At 39.7% G+C, this 23,622-nt stretch overlaps 1 protein-coding gene across 1 annotated transcript in view; it reads right to left on the reverse strand.

Moving 5' to 3' along the window:
• The window catches only part of LOC126188085 (integrin alpha-4-like), a 521,321-nt gene that overhangs the window by 459,913 nt on the left and 37,786 nt on the right, over window positions 1-23,622 (reverse strand). Inside the window, exon 2 of the mRNA XM_049929540.1 lies at window positions 12,269-12,387. Coding sequence (XP_049785497.1) covers window positions 12,269-12,387 — 119 coding nt within the window. The remainder of the gene's footprint in view (window positions 1-12,268; window positions 12,388-23,622) is intronic.

Here is a 23,622-nt window from a genome sequence, read left to right on the forward strand (position 1 = left end):
CATCAAGCACATCTTTGACACCACAGCAACTCAAAAGGATGTAGTTGATCTGCATGGCATTAGTGCCACTGTAATATGTGATTAGATGTGAGTTACGCTTTTTGAGCTACGTATTCGCAATCAGGTTATGAGCTTCTGAGAAATCAAAGATACACTGACCATTGCCATTCTTTTCTCCTAATCCATGCCCACCATGATCAGTATGTTCTTCCTTTCTGCACCCTATGTGTCCATTCAGATCACCAGTGATGATCATGTAATCTTCTGGGGGTACTTTAGCAGTCTTTGCATCAAGTATCCTCCAAAAGGCATCTTTAATAGAAGTTGCTTGGTCAGCTTATGGAGTGTAGACACTGAAAAAGTGGATTTTTCTGTCATCTGAGATGTACACAATCTTCATCAGGCAATCATCATATCTTTGCACTTCAGGTATATTACTGTCGAACTTGGATGATACTATAATGCCAACGCCAGTAACTGTTCTGCGTGTGTCCTTATACATCAGCTTGTAACTGCATCCAATATCATACGATTTGCTTCCACTCCACCATGTTTGTGGAACTGCACAGATGTCTATGCATTGGGTTTCTAGGGCCTTGGATAGCTCATTGTACCATCCAGTCATGGTGCCAACATTGAGTGTTGCAAGATGGGATGTGAGGGTTAGCTTGTTTAGCCGTCGCAGCCCATGCGACAGTAACCCTTGCATATTTCTCACACTGACCAAGCCATGCCAGCATGCATCACCTGCAGGGAATACCCTAGCTCTTGTCCCAGATCCAGAAGACATTTCCATAAACATGTGACAGAATTTTTACAGATAGCTCATCACATAGCCTGTCAACAACACCGCTCCTGACATGGAAAACAGACACCTGTTGCAGGCACTCGTATCATGGAGTAGCACCCAAGCTGAAGTTGGATCTTCCACCTTCTTCACTGCTGGGTCTCCACACCTCATCTACCATTGAAGCTGTTGACTAACTTCAAGAGAAATGGAAAGAGCTCCGACAGTCGAAGAATGAGCTATCGGAAGCACAAGGGCAAGGGCCATGAAAGGCAGAAAGAGGAAAATGAAAGACTCCTTAGGCGTCGCATGCCCTAATACTGCTGGGGTTGGAAATGAGCAAGAGTTGTCTGAGGGTGGTTGACAGGAAAGATAACAGGAGGGACCTGGCACAATTAAATGGAAGCAATGCCAGGCACAGCTTGAGGCCACGCGCATCACGCAAGATGTGTGCCCCTGAGGTTATAAAAACATTAATGGTGTTATAAATAAATTGTTTTCCAAACCATTAAATCAGTTATGGCACTGAAAAAATCAAAGTGTTCTTCAATGGCAGTAAATTTCTTTGAGTAAGACACCATAATGTCTCTCATCACCTACCTGGTCCATTGGCTCTTCTGTCATAAAAAAAAGGTGCACTATAGTAATTCCCATTACTCATTTAACTATTGGAGTACAGGTACACATTCCAATGTAAGTGCATTACCAGGCTTTCCAAAGGGCCCACCTACCAATTTTGATGCTAATGAAGCAATTTGATTTTACTTGGTAGAAAATTTGCAATAGTTTGTCGATGACTTTCCTTTCATATCCAGAGAAGTGGTGTCTGCCACTATCATGGACCAAGTCCCATGACACAACATCCTCTAAATTGTGTATCTTCTCTATGTTCCTTTTATATTGCTGTGTCTTACATCAGTGCACTGAATGTCACCTTACTGATGCCTCCTGATTTGGTAGACTCCATGGTGATCATCCAAAAGGCCCTCCACCTCATGGTGTTTTAGTTGCTTCATCAGTGGCTCACATTGGGGCATGGCTTGGATGAATAACTTACATGTATAGGCTGAGTATTGGTGCAGAAGTTGAAAATAAAGTAAATGCAAGTGCAGCTTCTGCACTGCACCCATTGTCTACATCATGCCACAATTATTAAATTAGAGAACATATTAGTAATTTTGATAAGGGAAACAACTCACAAACTGTCCTAGAAATGGGAATACAAGGACATCCAGGTGCTGAAAATGTAAAGAAGAAAAATAACTTGTCAGTTGGCATACAAATTGAAATGCAAGGTCCATCTAAAACACTCTCCTATGTTGAAGTTGTGGTTTCACCTACAAGATTAACATCATCTGCAGAGGAAAAAGATGTGATGCCTACAGGAAAAATGGAAATCCCAAATGGGAAGAAATCTTCATCAAGCAATGCAAATAAAAGGTTGTTGGGCAGAGGAAATGCTGAGCCTTCTTCACATCTCAACAATTTTTTATGTGCGGCCTGAAAGAAAAGAAGGGACAACAGCAGGTAGTATCGAGTGTCTCCTCCCTCCTGTCTCAAGGCAAACTCCTGTGGATTCTCAGTCAGGTAAAAACAGCACAAATAGAATATAAAAGCAGGAGGAAGGTATCTCTTTCTTTCATCAAAACATAAGAGGCCTGTTAAGCAAAACAGATCAACTACTTATTAAAATTAATGAAAAGGATTGTACAAATAATGCTAAGATTTTGTGCTTAACTGAGCACCAAGTTCTGATAAATGTGCCTTGTCACCTATAGTAAGTTATAGTTTAGTAACACACTACTGCAGGGAAAGTAAAGACAAAGGTGGAGTAGCAATTTATGTTAAGGATAGTGTAGCATACAAGGCTACAGATATTAAGAAATATTGTGTGAAACAACAATTTGAGGCATGTGCAACTGAAATAATAACTAATTTCTACACGATAATAGTGCTGGCTGTCTACAGGGAACCTTCAGGTGACAAAAAAACTTTTCTACATACAATGGTACACCAGCTGTCAGGGTTACATGCAAAACCAAAGGATATTGTAGTTTTAGCTGATTTCAGTATAAACTTTTTGACAGAAAATAAGACTAAAATTGACTTTGAGATTGTGATGATCTTGTATAACCTGATATCAGTAACAAACTTTCCAACAAGAATTACATCTGAGTCCCAAACTATGATGGATAATGTTTTTCTAGATGTAAGTAGACATCAGAGTTATTCTGTTAGGCAGGTTATAAGTGGGCTTTCAGATCATGATGGACAGATTCTCACTCTTTACGATGTTAATCTGTTTAAAAAACAATTTCATCAATGGAAGTTCATAAGATTAATGAAAAAAGATACTAAATTTAACTGTTTTATAAATGTACGAGGTGCATTCAAGTTCTAAGGCCTCCGACTTTTTTTCTAATTAACTACTCACCCGAAATCGATGAAACTGGCGTTACTTCTCGACGTAATCGCCCAGCAGACGTACACATTTTTCACAACGCTGACGCCATGATTTCATGGCAGCGGCAAAGGCTTCTTTAGGAGTCTGTTTTGGCCACTGGAAAATCGCTGAGGCAATAGCAGCACGGCTGGTGAATGTGCAGCCAAGGAGAGTGTCTTTCATTGTTGGAAAAAGCCAAAAGTCACTAGGAGCCAGGTCAGGTGAGTAGGGAGCATGAGGAATCACTTCAAAGTTATCACGAAGAAACTGTTGCGTAATGTTAGCTCGATGTGCGGCTGCGTTGTCTTGGTGAAACAGCACACGCGCAGCCCTTACCGGACATTTTTGTTGCAGTGCAGGAAGGGATTTGTTCTTCAAAACATTTTCGTAGGATGCACCTGTTACCGTAGTGCCCTTTGGAATGCAATGGGTAAGGATTACGCCCTCGCTGTCCCAGAACATGGACACCATCATTTTTTCAGCACTGGCAGTTACCCGAAATTTTTTTGGTGGCGGTGAATCTGTGTGCTTCCATTGAGCTGACTGGCGCTTTGTTTCTGGATTGAAAAATGGCATCCACGTCTCATCCATTGTCACAACCGACGAAAAGAAAGTCCCATTCATGCTGTCATTGCTCGTCAACATTACTTGGCAACATGCCACACGGGCAGCCATGTGGTCGTCCGTCAGCATTAGTGGCACCCACCTGGATGACACTTTTCGCATTTTCAGGTCATCATTCAGGATTGTGTGCACAGAACCCACAGAAATGCCAACTCTGGAGGCGATCTGTTCAACAGTCATTCGGCGATCCCCCAAAACAATTCTCTCCACTTTCTTGATCATGTCGTCAGACCGGCTTGTGCGAGACCGAGGTTGTTTTGGTTTGTTGTCACACGATGTTCTGCCTTCATTAAACTGTCGCACCCATGGACACACTTTTGACACATCCATAACTCCATCACCACATGTCTCCTTCAACTGTCGATGAATTTCAATTGGTTTCACACCACGCAAATTCAGAAAACGAATGATTGGACACTGTTCAAGTAAGGAAAACGTCGCCATTTTAAGTATTTAAAACAGTTCTCATTCTCGCCGCTGGCGGTAAAATTCCATCTGCCGTACAGTGCTGCCATCTCTGGGACGTATTGACAATGAACGCAGCCTCATTTTAAAACAATACGCTTGTTTCTATCTCTTTCCAGTCTGGAGAAAAAAAATCGGAGGCCTTAGAACTTGAATGCACCTCGTATTATGTGCTCTTTTCGAAGAAACATTTCCTATGGAATGGGTCAGAAACAGTTCTTCCAATTCTATAAGTAAGCCTTGGCTTACAAAAAGGTATAAAACAGTCACGTACAACCAAAAGGGAAACTTATGCTGTAATAAGATTACTAAGATGTAGAAAAATGGGAACACTATAGATTATACTGTAAAGTTTTAAAGAAACTAATACAGAGATCAAAAGTCCTTTGTTATGAGAGGAAAATAGATAATTCTGATTATAAAATAAAAACAATTTGGAGCTTTGTAAAAAAAAGAAACAGGAAAAGTAACAAAAAGCAGAGAAGATGTAAATAAAATCAGATATGGAGGAACCCAAGTAGATAACACAAAATGTATAGCTGAGATTTTTAATAAGCACTTCCTATCAGTAACTCAACAGATTGGTTGCAAGCCCAATGTTGATGAAGCCATAACTCTTTGTCAAGCTGTATATTCAGACACAATTCCATAAATCCACTGAATCCTGCCAGGTAGATGAAATTAAAAAAAAAAAAAAATCATCATTTCTCTAAAAAGTAAGAACTTTGCAGGTGTTAATAATATCTCTAATAATTTATTGAAAAACTCTTGTGTGTGGATAAGGGACATTCTCCTCATATTTTCAATGGTTCCCTTCAAAAAGGTGTTGTTCCCCATAGACTTAACTATGCCATTGTGAAGCCCCTATACAAAAAAGGTTATAAAATCGAATTAACTAACTATTGATCTATCTCTTTGCTGCTAGCTCTCTCTAAAATTCTAGAAAAGCTAACACATGTAAGGATTACTGATCATTTCATGAAGAACAAAGTTCTCAGCAACAGCCAATTTGGCTTTCAAAACGGCTGCTCAACAGAAGATGCTATCTATGCACTTGCAAATGAAGTCCTAGGAACCCTTAATGAGAAAATGCTAGCAATTGGTGTCTTCTGTGGTTTGTCTAAAGCGTTTGACTCCATTGATCACCAGATTCTCTTGCAAAAAGCAAAATTAGCAGGAATAAGTGGTGTTGCAGGTAACTGGTTACAGCCATATCTCCAAGACAGAAAACAAAAAGTTGACTTGAATAGCTCACGTAGAGTATGTGATGTTTCTTCACATTCTGAAAGAAGTTACATTATATGTGGAGTGCCTCAGGGCTCAGTTCTTGGGCCACTATTATTCTTGACTTTTATAAATGATCTAGCATCATGTACAAGCCTGTCATATAAATTTACTTTATTTTCTGATGATCCCACAATTTTTGTGAGCAGTAGAACACATAGTAATCTTGAGGAATCCATTAATCACAGATGTGGTTAATTGGTTCAAGGAGAATGATCTCTCATTAAATTCCAGTAAGACAAGTTTTATTTAGTTCTGTACAAAAACAGAAGATGATAGAGATTTAAATGTGACATGTGGTAATCAGCCAATAGAAAGAATGGAAACAACAAAATTTCTTGGAGTGCACAGTGACAAGAAAATGAACTGATCTCTGCATATAATAGATCTCTGTAAGAGACTTAGCTCTGCTATGTGTGCTTTACAGGTTGTCACAACATTTGGTGAACCTAAAACTGCAGAAGTGGCATACTACGGCTATTTTCATTCACTCACTGAATAGGGCATTATTTTTTGAAGCACCCAGCCATTAGCAAGGAAAGTGATCATTGCTCAGAATCAAGCTTTAACAGTTATATGTGGATTGTGCTCAAGATATATGCATATATGCATATATGCAACTACATGCCGATATATTTTTCTCTCTCATGTGTTTTGTCTGTAAAAATATAGAGATGTTTCTACCAAAAAGTAATTATCATGAGAAGTAACACACTGAGAAACAATGACATATGCAGTGAGAATAGAAATCAGAGCTTGGTGCAAAACAGTGTTCACTACACTAGAACAAAATTCTTTAGTGCTCTTCCTCCTGAAATAAAGACAGACATTCAAACAAGAATAAGTTTAAGAAAGCATTAAAATATTTCTGCTAGGAAAAGCTTTTTATAGTCTAAATGAATTTTTAAGTAAAGAAATTGTAAGATTTTAATATTATATAATACAAGATGACATAATGCCACTAAGAATGTTATTTAACTTGAGCTCTGAATCTGTTTGTGCTCTGTATCTGTTTTCCTATAGTGTTTTAACGATTCTAAGAAAATATGTACCTTCTTTTTTCTGTATTGCTACTCAAAGAAATTACTGTATAAATGTTTATGTAATTGTGTACTCAAATGTTTGTATATGCTGTAAGACTACCATAATGTATTTGTAAAAAACTGACTCATTCCACATCCTTGTGAACCCAACACAGTTGGACCTATAGAACATGAAATAAAATAAAATAAAATCTAATCCAATCTGACCTGCTGGGAAGTCCAAACACTCCAGCAGTACTCAAAAATGGCTCACATAAGTTTTCTATAGACAGTTTCCTTTATAGTAAAGATACACATCCCTAAAATTTTTGCAATAAACTTAAGCTGACCATTCACCTTCCCCACTACCATCCTTATGTGCTTGTTCCATTTCATCTTGATTTGCAGAATTATGATTAAATATTTAATCGATGTGACTGTGTCAAGCAGCACACTACTAATGCTGTATTCAAATATTACAGGATTGTTTTTCCTACTCATCAGTAGTAACTACATGTGGAGCACCATGTCAAATGCTTTCCAGACATCTAGGAATATGGAATTTGCCTCTTTCCCTTCATCCATGGTTCACAGGATATCATTTGAAAAAAGAGCAAGCAGAGTTTTACAAGAGTAATGCTTTCTAAATCCAGGCTCATTTGTGGACAGAAGTTTTCCATCTAAAGGAAAGTTATCGTATTCAAACTCAGAATATATTCAATAATTCTGCCGCAGACTGATGTTAAGGATATTGGTCAGTAATTCTGCAAGACCATCCTTTTACCTTCCTTATAAGCTAGAATCATCTGTGTCTGCTTCCATCTGCTTGGTACTTTGTGCTGGGCAAGAGAATCATGATACATGCAAGCTAAGTAAGAGGCCAATGCTGTAGAGTGCTTTCTTTAAAGGTAAATTGTGATTCCATCTGGACCTGCTGACTTTCAGTTGCTTCTCTGAACCAGGGATGCCTATTATTATGTCCTGCATATGGGAGTGTATGCAACAGTCTAAGGATGGTATACTTGTATGATCCTCTTTGACAATAATTGCTGAAATAAAAATTTAAAACTTCAGCTTTCCTCTTTCTGTCCTCTATTCCCACATAAGACAGGTCAACAAGTGATTGAATAAAAGCCTTTGACTGACATAGTGATTTTATGTAGGAACAAAATTTTCATGGGTTCTAATTGAGATATTGCACTAAAGTAGGATGGTGAAAAATATACACTTAGCACATTGATCTTTTTACAGATGCATAAATTTCTACTAACTTTTGCCTGTCTACATTTGCACATTCTTATTTGAATTGAGAATGCAACTGTCTCTGCTTCATCAGCATTTCCTGAAATTTGATATTTAACCATGAAGGATCTTTTGCTTCCTTAATCCACTTACTCAGCACATTTTTCTCCAGAGTGTGATTCACAATCAGTTTAACCTTTGCATATAATTCCTCTAAGTCCATTCATTGTCTATATGGTATGCTAACAACTGCTTATCTGCTCTTTCTAGCTAAAATACACTCCTTTTTTTATTTATTTCTTACCTATAGCTAACCATCAGTTGGGAAGGACATAACACTGAATTGCTTAAGCAAATAAACAAATCTGTATTTGCTGTGAGGATGATGTCAGATGTAGGAGATATATATATAAAAAAAATTGCGAACTTTGCTTACTTTCATTCTATTATGTCACACAGGATCATGTTCATCAAACCGAGCAAAAGTTTTTAGCGTGCAAAAGTGTCTAATAAGATTCATTTGTGGAGTAAATTCAAGAACATCATGTAGATACCTGTTCAAGGAACTTTGTATTCTAACCACTGCTTCTCAGTGTATTTATTCCTTAATGAAATCTGTTGCAAGTAATATATCTCTGTTTCCAACCTATAGCTCAATACATAGTATCAATACTAGGAATAAGAACAATCTACGTAAAGGCCTAAAATCACTTATCTTGGTCCAAAAAGGGGTTCAATATTCAGGAACACACATTTTCAATAAAGTGCCAGAAAATATTAAAAACTTTGTTTCAGATAAAACACGGTCTAAACACAGTTTGAAAGACTTTTTGAGAGGCAACTCCTTCTACCTTATAGATAAATATCTTAACAGAGACTGTTAGGCCAGCTTAAGTAAAAATATCTGTTAGATTTCAGTTTTGACAGCACTTTGTCACAACAGTGAAGATTATGATAAATTTATCAATAGTGCATAACAATGTTTCATTCCGACATTTTGTATGTTATACTTTCTGACATGTTCCACACCCTCAAGAATAAATCTTATTTTTTGGGTCTATGGAGCTAAAACTGAATGTAATCTAATGTAAACTGTTTACTATGATGACATCATGATTACTAACCCTGTCTCTCCACTGATAAGGTCAGGTCAGTTTGTAGCTACAAGGTCTAAAACATAACCACTGCATGTGGGTTCTCATACAAGCTGCTGAATGCAGTTTTTGGAAAACATGTTCAAAATTACTTCCATAGACTGTCTGCCCATACCGCCTGAAATAAATCCATAGATGTCCCAGTCTATGCTTGGTAGATTAAAGTCATCTCCAACTAGTAATGCATGATGTTGGTACTTTTGTGCTAATGAGCGCAGTCTTTTTTGAATAACTCTTCAACTGATATGGTGGAATTGAGCGACTGGTAAAAACAAGCGATAATTAACTTTAGTTAATCTAGGTCTGTTATCACATCCATATAACTTCACAGTTACATTCAGTTTCAACCTCTATAGATACAATATTTTTGTCAACAGCAATAAACACTGCCCCTCATATGACATCTAATACGCATTCTATGCCTAACGAAATATTTTGGAGCTTTATACTTGTGGTTCCAGCCAGCTCTCAATTTCAAGAGCAATTTGAGTGCACAACTACCCTAGAGAATGGTAAATTCACCAACTTTGTTACAAATACTTCAACAATTTACTGTTAAAATTTTGGCAGTCAAAGTATCTGTACTTTTTACATCTGATTCTGCTCTCTGCATGATTATTGATGAGTGTTCATCACAGGACCTCAGATTACTGCCTAATGTGAAACACTCCAATGTGCAGTCCACAGTTACTCTGCTACCTGAGTTGCAGCTTCCTATGCATAGTGCACTCCTCTCCTATCAAGCAGAGTTCTACAATTCTACACCCCACAAAGGAGGCAGTTACTCTGCTACCTGAGTTGCAGCTTCCTATGCATAGTGCACACCTCACCTATCAAGTAGAGTACTACAATTCTCCGCCACACAAAGGAGGGTCAGTAATCTGCAGACAAGACCATCACAGAATTGATGGAGCATTTGATTGAGACTCTCCATTCAGCTCCAAACCAAAGGACCTGATCAACTCTGGGTACAATGCTGCAAATTATGAGCTCTTCTTGTACCCTGTAAGTGACACCAGTAGTCTTCATCACATTCCCCAGTAGCCAGTATGAACTGAGGATGGCATCAGAACCCAAGCAAGAGGCACTGTTGTTGCCAACATGAGTCATATCTTGCAGACATCTGCAATTTGGACCCCCAGTAGCCACAGCAGGGCTTTTTCCACATCCCTGATGGGGCCCCTGGCAGACACACTGAGTGCAAATTGAACTTCTTTATCAGCCATGAACATTATTTCCCTAAAGGGCTCCATAATGAGCCTAATATTGAAGTTATCAATAACTAGCAAATCTCTGTCTCCATGTGCATGCCTGGACCCTGCTGAAGGAGCAGCCATTTCTAAAATCTCAGTGTGAATGGGTGAGGCCAGACAGGCAGCCCCCAGAGTGACACTTCATCACAAGCAACATGAACATTTAAAAATCTGCCACTCACTCTGCAGTGAGGGCAGTTCCCTCACATTGGGTAAACTGAAGGTTGCCTGCAGCAGAGCCTGTTGGCAAAATAACTGACATCTGAGGTGTACCATGTCATGCACCAGATTCTCCACCACTGCTACACCTCAAGGCAGCATCCAACAGACATCCGACTGTAGCAAATGTGCCTTCAGCTGTCCTTGAAATGCAGTCAGCTCACCCTGCATCCAAACACAGCACACACACATATGCTACTGATCCTAGTATTAATAATTTAAGAATCAAACTATAAAAGCACACAGAAAAGCTAAATATGTAACTTGTTACTCTCCTGGTATATCACAGTGATGAGTGGTGGAGTTGGCATGTCAGTCTGGGCACAGGTATTTGGACTTAGGAATGGTAACTTATCACTAAGCACATCAGAAGTTGTCTGTGAAATTCTGGTGTACCACATGAGGTCATGACCATCAGAGGATTATTCTACACTGTGTGCAGCACCATATCTGAAGTACGGGCAGTCCACATTCCATACCTTTCCATTGTTAGTCATGCCACTCAGCAGTTTAACCTGTACCTTTGAAACCACTGCCCCTTCTGTCATCGTTGAACAAAGCCTTGGTAGCATGAGCACTCCCACCAGCTTTGATGTTCATTATAGGAGACCATCAACAGCTGGCAACTGGTGGCACCTGTCACAAGCTTCTGGCAGGAGCACAGAAGCCTCTGGCAGGGCTCTCTTCATTTTGTCCTCCCTTATCAGTAGTCTACATTACATCCCAACCATTTCCATCCCTAAGGGTTGGTTAAAGTGGAAAGGCATTTAGTATCCTCCACCAGACAGTGTTATTGAGTACACAACTATTCATTTGCTGCCAAGGATACTTGTCGCAAGTGCCACTCTCATCACATCTTATTGGTAACAGCTATGGCCATAATATATGAATAAAGGGGCCCAATCCTTAATTTATAGCTAGTGCTTTGTTAAATCTGAAAGTTATCGGTACCTTCTCAATATGCTAGTTATTTTGTAGCTGCTATGGACTTGTATTCTCTTGGAGTGCACTTCAGTTATTTACTCTGAATTTGGTGTTTTACAATGTCCAATAGTTCTTTAGCCTTTTGCAACTATGCCACTCTAGATTTAAAATTGTTTGTATCTTTATAAGCAGCCCTTGAACTTTTACAGTGCTATTGTGATGAACTAATGTCAGTGCAAGAACAGCAATTGTGGTAAAATTATTGTCTTTATACAGATCAGTCTTAAACTGTCAGTGCCTCACACAACAGCCATGTCCTCTTCCTTCATACAAATTAATAGCTTTGATTTGATGCTGGATATTACTAACTACCTGTACAGAAAAGTGCTTTCTAGTTGTTAAAATTGTCTTTTTTGTCTTTGTGTAGTGTAGCTCATTTTTTTATTTTTTATTTTTTTTTGGGTGGGGGGGGGGGGGTGTCTGTGGAATTGTGATTTGTCAAATATTATTCAAATATTATTCAATGACAAATCCTCCTCCTCCTCCTCCTCCTCCTCCTCCTACTACTACTACTACTACTATTACTGATATGAGTAGCTATGTCACCCACTCTACATGAATTCCACAGAAGCATGAAAAAATTTAGCCAAGTTATATGGAATTACCTGTACATTTTCTAATACATTTGTTCATAATGAAAAATGTCTTTTCATGCTGTCAATTTGTTAGTGCATAATTTGCAGTTTTTCAGAATTAACAAATTTCTTAGTGTACTCCATCATTCATACTAATTTATGTTAATTTTAGCATTCACCATACACATCTCAAAATTTATGATGACAGAATCTTACCAACACTATCAAGAAGTACTGTTGTACAACTTCCAGCAATGGCACACCGAACAGTTACTCCAGGTTCAGTCACATTGACATAGTGACTAAAATTGGCACGAGGAGCACCAATAAGAATCCTACAGACAAAATAATGTGCTTACAATAACAAAAGCTGGTACTCTATTTGTAATCAATAATACATGTTGTAAGAGCATCAGGAAACATGCCCAAAAACAATTTTCACATTTAAATAATTGGCAAGCTAAAACTTAGAAATTCTAATTTAAATCAAGACAATTAGAGTACACAAATTTGAGTTAATAATTTTGTATGTCGAGTACAAAGTGAATAATCATAGTTCAAAAATATAAACCATCAATATTGACACCACAAAAAATCAGTACCACATGGGATTTACACAGAACTTTTAACCACAAATGGTTTTGATTATAAATGGAAATCAAACAATGGAAAGTCCAGGATGGAATAACTGAAATATGAAAAGAATGGAATGCTACTCACCACATAGAGGAGGTACTGAGATGCAGACAGGCAGAATGAAAAGAATACTGCAAGTATACAAGCTTTTGGATAAAGTCTTTCCTCAGAAATAGAACTGCCACACATTCACACACAACTTCCACACACATGGCTATTGTCTCAAGCCACTAAGGCCTCACTGTGACTCTATCTCACATGGACGGATGGTGGAGCTGAGGGTGAGGCATGGAATGGTGAAGGAGAGGGATAGCAAGGTAGAGGTTGGGGAAGATGCTAGTGCTGCCTTTAGCAGCATACAGAGATGTGATGGGTTTGGGATAGGGCTGATGGTGCAAGTGGGGAGTGGGGCAGGGGGTGGAGGCAGAAAGTAAATGGAGAGACAAAAATTTGAGTAGAGGAAAGGACTTGCAGGTGCATTGGCAGGACAGAAGGTGTCTGTGAACTGTAGTGAGAGCAGGGAGTGGGATAAGCAAGTGGCAGATAGGGACTAATGAAGGTTGAGACCCGGAAAGTTATGGAAACAAAGGATACATTTTAAGAACAATTGCCCCCTGCAAAATTCAGAAAAGCTGGTGTTGGTGGGATGAATCCAGATGGCACAGGCTGTGAAGCTGTAATTAAAATGTTGAGAGTCATGTTTAGCAACTTGGTGGTTAGCTGTCTCTTGGTCACAATTTGGTGGTGGATGTTCACACAGACAGACAGCTCATTAGCACGAGGGTTGAGTGAAAAGTAATGCCTCCACCTTCATAACTCTTCAACAGTTGACAGCATTGGTATGTGTCAAGTAGGGGCTTGTTCCATAACCTCTTCTCTACAGCTCCAGTTGGCAGGAAGCCTTAGCATTGAACAGTTGTGTTGTTACAGTGTAAAGTATGGGACCCTGCGCAGACAGTCAGACAATGCAATTTAAGCAATGTGCAGTCATTGAATTCTTGACATCACAAGGTGTCATGACAAAGGAGATTCATCAGAGAATGAAATCAGTTTATGGTGGCTGTGTTGATGTGGGTACTGTGCATCACTGGGCAAGTAAGTTTAAAGATGTTGAGGTGGGAACATCTGACCTGCATGACAAACAAAGAGTTGGACAGCCTTTCACAGCAACCACTGAGTTTCAGAAGCAAAATGTTGACAGATTGATTCAGAATGATCGTCGTATCACTCAGAGAGGAATTGCAAGCACAATCAGAATTTCACAAGAATATGTTGGTCACATTATTGCTTTGCTTGGCTATCAGAAGATCTGTGCATGATGGGTACTCCGGATGCTGATTCCTGAAATGAAAGTGCACAGGTTTGAATTTTGCCAGGAACTCCCTTTGCGTTGCGAGAATGAAGGTGACACCTTTCTCCATTCAACTGTGACAGGAGACAAAATGTGGGTACAACATTGTGACCCAGAGACAAAACATCAGTCTATGGAATACTGACACACAGACTTGCTCCAGAAAAAGAAATTCAAGATGCAGCCCTCAGCTGGAAAAATCATGGACACAGTGTTCTGGGATGCAGATGGTGTTATCCATGTTGATTTCCTTGATCATGGAACAACAACAAATTCAAAGCATTACATCACAACATTGTGAACTCTAAAACAAGAGCTAACAAGGGTCCGAAAGGAAAAGGGAAATGTTTTCCTACAGCATGACAATGCCAAACCACACACTTCATGTGCCACCATAGCAGAACTTCAGAGACTGAATCTCACCACCATAAGGCATCCTCCATAAAGTCCAGATTTAGCACCATCTGACTTCCATCTGCTCCCGATAATGAAAGACAATCTGCAGGGACATCATTATGCTTCTGATAAAGAGGTTGAGAGAACTGTGAGGCTATGGTTGTGGAAACAGTGTGTCAACTTCTTCCATTACGGCTTCAGAAAACTTGTTCATTGTTGGCAGAAATGTATCCAATTGGCTGGTGATTATGTGGAAAAGGAATATTGGTAATTGAAAATCACATTATTATTATTTCTGTATTTGATTTATTAAAATATTCCCATCCAAACCCAATTAATGAAGGTGGAGGCATTACTTTTCATTCGACCCTCATAGTCATTCTCATACAGAATGTGTGTGGTTGCAACTAAGCTTATAAATCACAAGGCAGTTTCACAGGTGGCTTTCCCTTATATGGGGTTGGAGATGCCAGTGGCAGGACTGGAGTAGGCTGTAATGGGAGGACGCATTAGACAGGTCTTACATCTGGATCTATTGCAGACACATGAGGTAAGGACTTCAGAGCAGGAATGGAGTAGGGACTGAAAAGGATATAGTGTTAGGTTGGATGGGTGATGAAATACCACTGTGGGAGGAGTGGGGAGGGTAATAGATTGGATATTTCTCATTTCAGGGCAAGATGAGAGATAGTCAATACTCTACTGGAGAATGTAATTCAGTTACGCCAGTAGTTGGCAGTACTGAGTCATGAGAGCAGTACTCCTTTGTGGCAAGACTGTGGGCATATGGCAGCTGACTGATGAGAAAAGGCATAGGGTCTGTCTCTGATCAAGGTTGGGAGGGCAACTGCAGTCTGTGAAGGCCACAGAGAGACCCTTGGCACATTAGAAGAGGGCAGCTCATCACTATTGATGTTGTTATCATAGGTGGCTATGTTGTATGGAAGGGACTTTCTGATGTGGAATGGGTGGCAGCTGTTGAAGTAGAAGTGGTGTTGGTGGTTGGAAGGTTTGATGTGAATGAAGGTATTGATGTACCCATCCTTGAGGTGGAGATCAACATTGAGTAAGGTGGTTTCTTTGGCTGAAGAAAACCAAATGAAATGAATGGAGGAAGTGTCAAGGCTTTTGAGGTATGTGAATATAGTGTCCTCACCCTCAGTCCACATAATGAAGATATCATTGAATCTGAATTTGTGTGGTTAAGAAGAATTCCTCTAAATGGTCCATGAATAAGTTAGCATAAGAATGATGCCACACCAGTGCCCATTACTCTATCATGTATTAGTTTCTAGGAGATGCCTTCATAGCAGAAGTAATTGTAGGTGAGAAGATAGCTGGTCATGGTGGAAAGCAAGGAGATTTTAGGTTTGTCATCAATTGGGTGTTGGAAATAGTAATGTTCAATAGTGGCAAGGTTATGGGCATTTAGAATGTTAGTGTAGAGGGAGGCAGTATTAACATTGATGAGCCACGTAGAGGATGGTAAAGAAACAGATGATGTGGAGAGTCAGTGAAGGATATGGATGGTGTCTTTTCTATAGGAGGGTAGGTTACATGTAATAGATTGAAGATGATGGTTCACAATGGAAGAGACTCTCTCTTTGAGGGGTACAGTTTCCAGTCACAATGGCGCATCCTGGGTGGCTGAGTTTATGAACTTTAGGAAGCATGTAGAAGGTAAGAGGGTGGGGAGTGGTGGGGATGAGGAGAGAGAGAGAGCTCAGGAGAGAGGTTCTGGGATCAACCTAATGATTTGAGAAAGGGCTGGAGATCCTGATGGACTTCTGGAAATGGGTCAGTGTAGCAGGCCTGTAGATGCACTTAGCTGACAGCTGTTACAATCTTTCCACCAGGTAATCCCTGCATTTCAACTCACAATGGTGAAGCCTTTGTCAGCAGATAGGATTATAAAGCCAAGAACAGTTTTCAGGTGATGGACTACAGATCACTCAGTGGACATGAGGTTAGTTTCAATCTTGAGGGATTTGGAGGATGATGTTGAGGCAAGGATCAACGTTAGTCATAACAGTTTTTGGAGGCAGTGGGGATGGATCACAGTGAGACAGAGGAGTAAACTAAGTCAGGAATGGTTCGGTACTGATTTTGGTTTGAGTCTTGATGCTTAAGTTAGTAGCAAAAATGTGTTTCCACTGAAGGGACCAGGTGAAAAGAGGAGGTCTTTAAAAAGCTCATAATGACTGATTTTTGGAGTGGGGTAAAATGTGAGGTCTTTGGGAAATACTGATACTTTTTTAGGATTGAGGCTTTTGTATGTATTGTGTGTCTGTTTAGGGTGGTGAGAGAATGTTTCTGAGAGAGTAGTTAATTAGCAGGTCTGCAAGGCATGTTTGATAGCTATGATGGGATGTGATGGAGGTTTGATAGGGACTCTTGTAGTGGTGGTGGATGTTGAGTCCAAGGCAGAAGTGTGAGATGAACAGACTGGATAGCTTTTGAGGTGCATTTTGGATGTTGGGCAGGGGGGGGGGGGGGGGGACGATTCAATATGGGACATGGCATACAGGAATTTTTTGATTGCAGAGCAGGAGAATTTTATGGATGGAGAGGAGGTAGTGCAAGGAGATTTGGGCCTAACTGATATAAATTTGGAGGTCTAGGTTAGTGAGGGCTATGGAATGACAGAATTAGAAACAATAGGGGGGTTGATTCCATGTGAAACTGATCCTCAGACTATTTTTAAATTTTATTTTAATTAAATTTATGTCATAGTTTTCTGAATCTACAAAAGTTAAATTTTAGTGTCCTGAAACTGTTAGCAAAGTTGCAAAATTATTGGAGGAAGTACAGTTAAATGAAATTGACACATTTGTGGATTCAAATGGAGGACATTTTTTATATTACAGGCTATTTAAATTTAAGTTGCAGCCATAGTTGTTGTTTCAATTGTTAAGTTTCAAGTGCAGAACATTATCTTTCAGGCAAACTTCAGTGTTTAAAGAAATGTAAGGTATTAAGTATGCAGCTATTCATTTAGTGTCCCACCCATGACAACAAATATAAAAAAAAAACTTTACTCCATAACTCAGTAATTACAGAAATTCTGCTGATTTTAGCTTAAGAGTGAGAAAACCCAAGAAACACATCTAGTGACCCATAAAACAGTGTTTAACATATAAATGACCATGTTTAAATGTTAAAGTATTTTATGTCTCTGCTGTCACAGGTTTTTGCATTGTTGTTGGATTGTAAACCATTTAACACTTCTTGTCATTTTTAAATTATGTTCATTGTTATAATAATTGCCTTAATGTCTTAACTATTATTGACTTATTATTTGTTCAGGAAATGGGAAAAACAATGTCAACAAAGAAAAAAAGAAAAAATCATGGTGCTTTAGAAGTACCCGAAACATTCAGAAGAATGCAGCACTTGTCAAAAGTGTTGGTAGCTTCATGAAGAATCAGCATCTACTGGCACTGTCATTCCAAAACAGTTGACCTTCCAGTTATTAGCATTGCACTGGTATGATGTGAATGATCAACTGCATAATTTGTACCAAACAGACAGAGAGAAAGGAAAAAGACCTAGTGAAAGTGTTTTGAAATTGCTGTCAATCATATACTGAAGAGCCATAAAAACTGGTACACCTGCCTAATAGTGTATAGGGCCTCTGCAAGCATGCAGAAGTGAAGCAACATGACATGCCATGGACTTGACTAATGTCTGAAGTAGTGCTGGAGGGAACTGACACCACAAATCCTACAGGACTGTCCATAAATCTGTAGGAGTATGACAGGGTGGAGATCTCTTCTGAACAGCACATTGCATTCTTGTCTGGGGAATCTGGTGGCAAGCTAAAGTGTTTAAACTGATAAGAGTGTCCCTGGAGCCACTCTGTAGCAATTCTGGATGTGTGTGGTATCACTTGTCCAGCTGGAATTCCCCAAGCCAATCGGAATGCACAATGTACGTGAATGGATTCAGGTGATCAGACAGAATGCTTACATACATGTCACCTATCAGAGTTGTATCTAGACATATCAGGGGTCCCATATCACTCCAACTGCACATGCCCCACATCATATCAAAGCCTCCACCAGCTTGAACAGTCTTTTGCTGACATACAGGGTCCATGGATTCATGAAGTTGTCTCCATACCCGTGCACACCTATCCGCTCAATACAATTTGGAACATGGTTTTTCTGAACAGGTAAAATGTTTCCAGTCATCAACAGTCCAATGTTGGTGTTGAAAGACCCAGGTGAGGCATAAAGCTTTATGTCGTACAGTCATCAAAGGTACATGAGTGGGCCTTCATCTCTGAAAGCCCATATTGATGATGTTTCATTGAATGGTTCATACGTATCACTTGTTGATGGCCCAGAATTGAAATCTGCAGCAACGTGTGGAAGGATTGCACTCCTGTCACATAGAATGATTCTCATCCATCATTGTAGGTCCAGTTCTTGTAGGATCTTTTTCTGGCCACAGCAACATCAGAGATTTGATGTTTTACCAGATTCCTTATATTCACGGTACATTTGTGAAATGGTCATATGGGCAAATCCCCACTTCAACACTATCTTGGAGATGCTGTGTCCCACTGCTCATGCAATGACTATAACACCATGTTCAGACTCACTTTAATCTTGACAGCCTGCCAGTGTAGCATCAGTAACCAGTCTAACAACTGCACCAGACACTTGTCTTATAGAAGCTTTGCCGACCACAGCACCATATTCTGACTATTAATGTATCTCTATATTTGAATACACACAGTTATATCAGTTTCTTTGGTGCTTCAGTGCAGAGTAACAGTTGTGCATCTTTGTAACATTTCAACCTATCCTCCTCAGGCTAGACTGACAGCTACAATATAACAGCAGAAGTGTGTGTGTGTGTGTGTGTGTGTGTGTGTGTGTGTGTGTGTGTGTGTGCGCACGCATGAGTGTGTGGGGGGGGGTTTAAGAGTTTGAGAGTTACAGAGAGAGAGAGAGAGAAAGAGAGGGAAACAGACAGACAGAGAGGGAGAGAAAATGAAAGAGAGAGAGAGTGAATTCTGAAAGATTTGTTCTAAGAAAGTTCTTAAGCCCAACAGCCAAACACTAATCACTACTTCCAGCCAACTTTCCTCTTCTACTCACATGAAAAATATGAATTGTGCCATTCTTTCACTATCATTATCTATATACTATGAATAAATGATTATCCATGAACATATAAAACATTTTTCTTGAAGTCATGATATAAGTGGCCACTATGTAAAGCAACTGAATAAACTCTTCTTAGTTTTCAAACTGCATTATTTCAAATATCCCAGAAAAATGTTGATTATCCACTCAATACATGAATAAAATCTCTATACAGGGTACACATAAAGTCTGAGGACAATTTCAGTTGTTTACTGCACAAGAACCAAACATTGAACAGATGGATGTTTGGAACTAAGTACGGTAAGAAGCCACTAACAAGGAAGGCCATTTACCACTAGCACAACAAATTCGTTACAACAGGTTGCTTGTGCCCAGCAAAGAGAAGCAGATGTCCCAGTGTGAGTGAAGTGGATGTGGAGCGCATATGAGAGACTTTCATAAGGAGTCCAAAGAAATAGGTGTTTCATGCATCCCTTGAACTCAAAATGGTTCCAATAACAGTGTGGAAAGTCCTGCGACAGAAGCTGTCTATGGAACCATTCAAATTGGAGCTAGTGCAGAAGCTCAATGATGATGAAAAAGACAAGCATTTGAGTTCTGTTCACAGTTGTGACAATTGAATGAGGATGGTTATGGCATTGTTGATATCTTAATTTTTAGTAACAAGTGAGCACTGTCACTGGATATTCCTACTTGGATATGTTGCAGCAATGGCTGATGTCTCAAATGCAATCGGACTCTCCGTTCATCTTTCAGCAGGATGGGCTCCACCCTATTTTCATCATGAAATTCGTGGGTACCTGAACACAGAACTCCCACATTGATGGATTGGCCATGCTACAGAAGGGGACAATTGTTTCATGAAATGGCCTCCCCGATCACCAGTTCTCACTCCATGCGGCTTTTTTCTGTGGGGACACATTAAAGATCTGGTGTATGTACCGCCTCAACCATGTGACATAACAGAGCCCTTGGAGAGAATATTGGAATCCACTGCCACAGTTGACGATACCATGCTGGGACAGGTATGGCAAGAATATGTTTACTGTATTGACATCTGCCGGGTCACTCATGGTTTGTATATCAAATGTTTGTAATAAAACTTTCAGAATTTCTCTTACAAATGCAATATGTATGACATCTGTACAATGTTTAGTTCTTGTATTCCTGGACTTTATGTACACCCTGTACTACAGATGCCAGGGGGAATGAGAAAAAGTGTGAGAGGGAAGGGGGGAGGGGGGGGCGGATGCAGCAAGTGCCCCTCTTGCAGATGCCAGTGTTTACAACAAATTGTTGAATCATCTTCATGAGAATAATCTTTTAACAACAGCTCTGTCTGGCTTCCATAAAGGCCTCTCCTCTGAATAGGCAATGTAGGATCTTCTTCCTAGACAGTAAAGTTGAACTGGACAATAAAAAACACCATGATGGCATTTACTGATGGTGCATGTTTTATTCAGATGGTTAGATTAAAACAGTAATATAGGGTGAACAACCAGTGGCTGTATTCAAAGTATCTGTTTTGCTCCTGACATACATACATAAATTAATCTAGAAGTAATTACCATAATTATCAGTCCAAGTAGATTAGCACTAGTCAGAAATTGCTGTTAGTATACTGTACAGAAGTAGGCAGAAATATTTTCTTCTGTCTGCTATAGCCGGCCGGTGTGGCCGAGCCGAGTTGTTCTAGGTGCTTCAGTCTGCAGCCACACGACCGCTATGGTAGCAGGTTCAAATCCTGCCTCAAGCATGGATGTGTGTGATGTCCTTAGGTTGGTTAGGTTTAAGTAGCTCTAAGTTCTAGGGGACTGATGACCTCAGATGTTAAGTCCCGTAGTGCTCTGAGCCATCTGTCTACTACAGAATAACTTGACTTGTCCAAGTTTCCTGAAGGCTCTCCTTGAAAATGGAGCTTATGGAACATGTGTGTTAATGACTGAGTATGGAGTATTCTCAGGATGGTTTTCTGTAGATAACATTGGTCCTCATATATGCTACTGACTCTATTATCAAGCCAGTCTATTTAGTTAAAATTATAGAGCAGCCAGAGGCCACACACATCTTTTTTTTATTTTTACATGTTTCACTCAACCCATGTGATCATCTTCAAAAACTATGTAACTAAGGGCTACACTTTATGGTTATCAGGTTGTGTATTTTATGTATGGCACTGTACAAAGCCCAATATCTGTAATGTGTGACTCCCAGCTATGTAATTTCTGAAGATGCTCACACTGGCTGAGTGAAACATGTAAAAATAAAGAAAAAGTTACATGTAACTTGTAGTTGTTGTGCAATTTTAATTACTAACATTCACTGTTACCCCGCAGACAGTTGTCTGCACTCACTAAAATGGGATATTTAGATTTACAAATTTCAGTTTGAAACACAGCACTTATGAAACACAGTGCATTAATCTTTCAACAAATTATGATAAATTATACTTGAGTTTCAGTGGAGACTACACTCTGAAGCAGAATGGCAAAAAAGGATAAATTATGATTAAGAACTCTTTTACCGCACAAGAATAATTTTAATGGCATGATTTTCAGTTTGCAGTCAACCACCTGGTTATCAATTACGTTTCCCAAAATTACTGCAGGCCATAACATGCAATGTGAGCTGTAAAGAAAAGGAGGAAAAGGTAATCATACACCAAGAAAGTTTATATTACATTACATTACATTGCTTTAGTTTTATTCCATCTAGCCCAAGGAGTGCCATACAGTTGTAACATCACATACTGTTCCCACAGATGTGAGTGTACAGTGGTACATAACCATTCCATGTGACTACAGTTTGTATTACAATAACTCTTTCACATGAGTGATATAGAGAATTTCATGCCTCTCTTAACAGGTAATTGTTCAGCCTTCCACACTTGCAAGCTATCCTGCATAGATGTGTTTTATGTGGAAATAAATGTTCAGTTCTAACAAATACCACCGGCATCAGTGTTCCGCACCACATCATAACGTGAATGTTCCTTACTTCTGTGTCAGCCACGCTGCACTCATTCTTACACAAAAATGGACAATCTGCCTGTCACCACAGAGCCAGCTACAAGCAGCACAGTTAACAGGGTCACAATCAAACCCCACTGTTCTGGTAATATACCCCGGTGTTGTGGTCACTGAAGCTTGAAAGTAAGTTCAACCTTGCACAGATATCAGCAGAGGAAACAAAGTATAGCTATGTAGTCACAGCACTAACAGAAGACTTAGCTGCTAAGGTACAAGATATCCTTGCTGCACCACCAAACGCCAAATGATATGCATCAATTAAGAACACACTAGTGATGCGCCTATCACAAACAGAAGCAAAGTGACTAGACAAGCTTTTATGGACTGAGGAGTTTGGTGATCGAAACCCATGACAACATTTACACCATTTGCACACACTGGCAAGGAATGCAGTCAGCAATGATGTGCTGTGCAATTTTTGGTTGTCACGATTACCCTCTGACATTCAAAAAGTCCTGACAGTGTGAGTGGGGAATTTAAATGATCTAGTGTAAACAGCGGACAGGACCATCTAGATGTATCCCACAGCAAACATGTCAACACTTACACCACTGCAAGAGAATATGTCTGCAGTGACACTAGCAGCATTCCAGTTGCAATTAACAGAGCTTACCATGCAAGTAACAGCATTACAAACAACACACACACATCATCGACCATGCCTCCAGTCGTCAAGAAGTTGTAGCCCCTCGCCATTGGCACAAAATTTGTGTTGGTACCACAAGAAATTCTACAATGAAGTGCAGAAGTGTACACCACCATGCAAGTGGAAACATGAGGTGGAAAACATAACAGCAACAACTACTCATACCGGTAATGCATGTTGACTTTTTGTCACAGACCACAACATGGTAGTACAATACCTACTGGACACAGGGGCAGAACTTCCCGTGTACCTGGTAACTCGTGTACCATGCCGGAGCTGCAATGATTCTTGTCCGTCTATATCTACATCTACATCATACTCTGGAAGCTACCTAATGGTGTGTGGTGGAGGGTACTTGCGGTACCACTATCTGATCCCTCCAACCCTGTTCCAAT

This window comes from Schistocerca cancellata, chromosome 5 (assembly GCF_023864275.1).
Source record: "Schistocerca cancellata isolate TAMUIC-IGC-003103 chromosome 5, iqSchCanc2.1, whole genome shotgun sequence".
Classification (NCBI taxonomy): domain Eukaryota; kingdom Metazoa; phylum Arthropoda; class Insecta; order Orthoptera; family Acrididae; genus Schistocerca; species Schistocerca cancellata.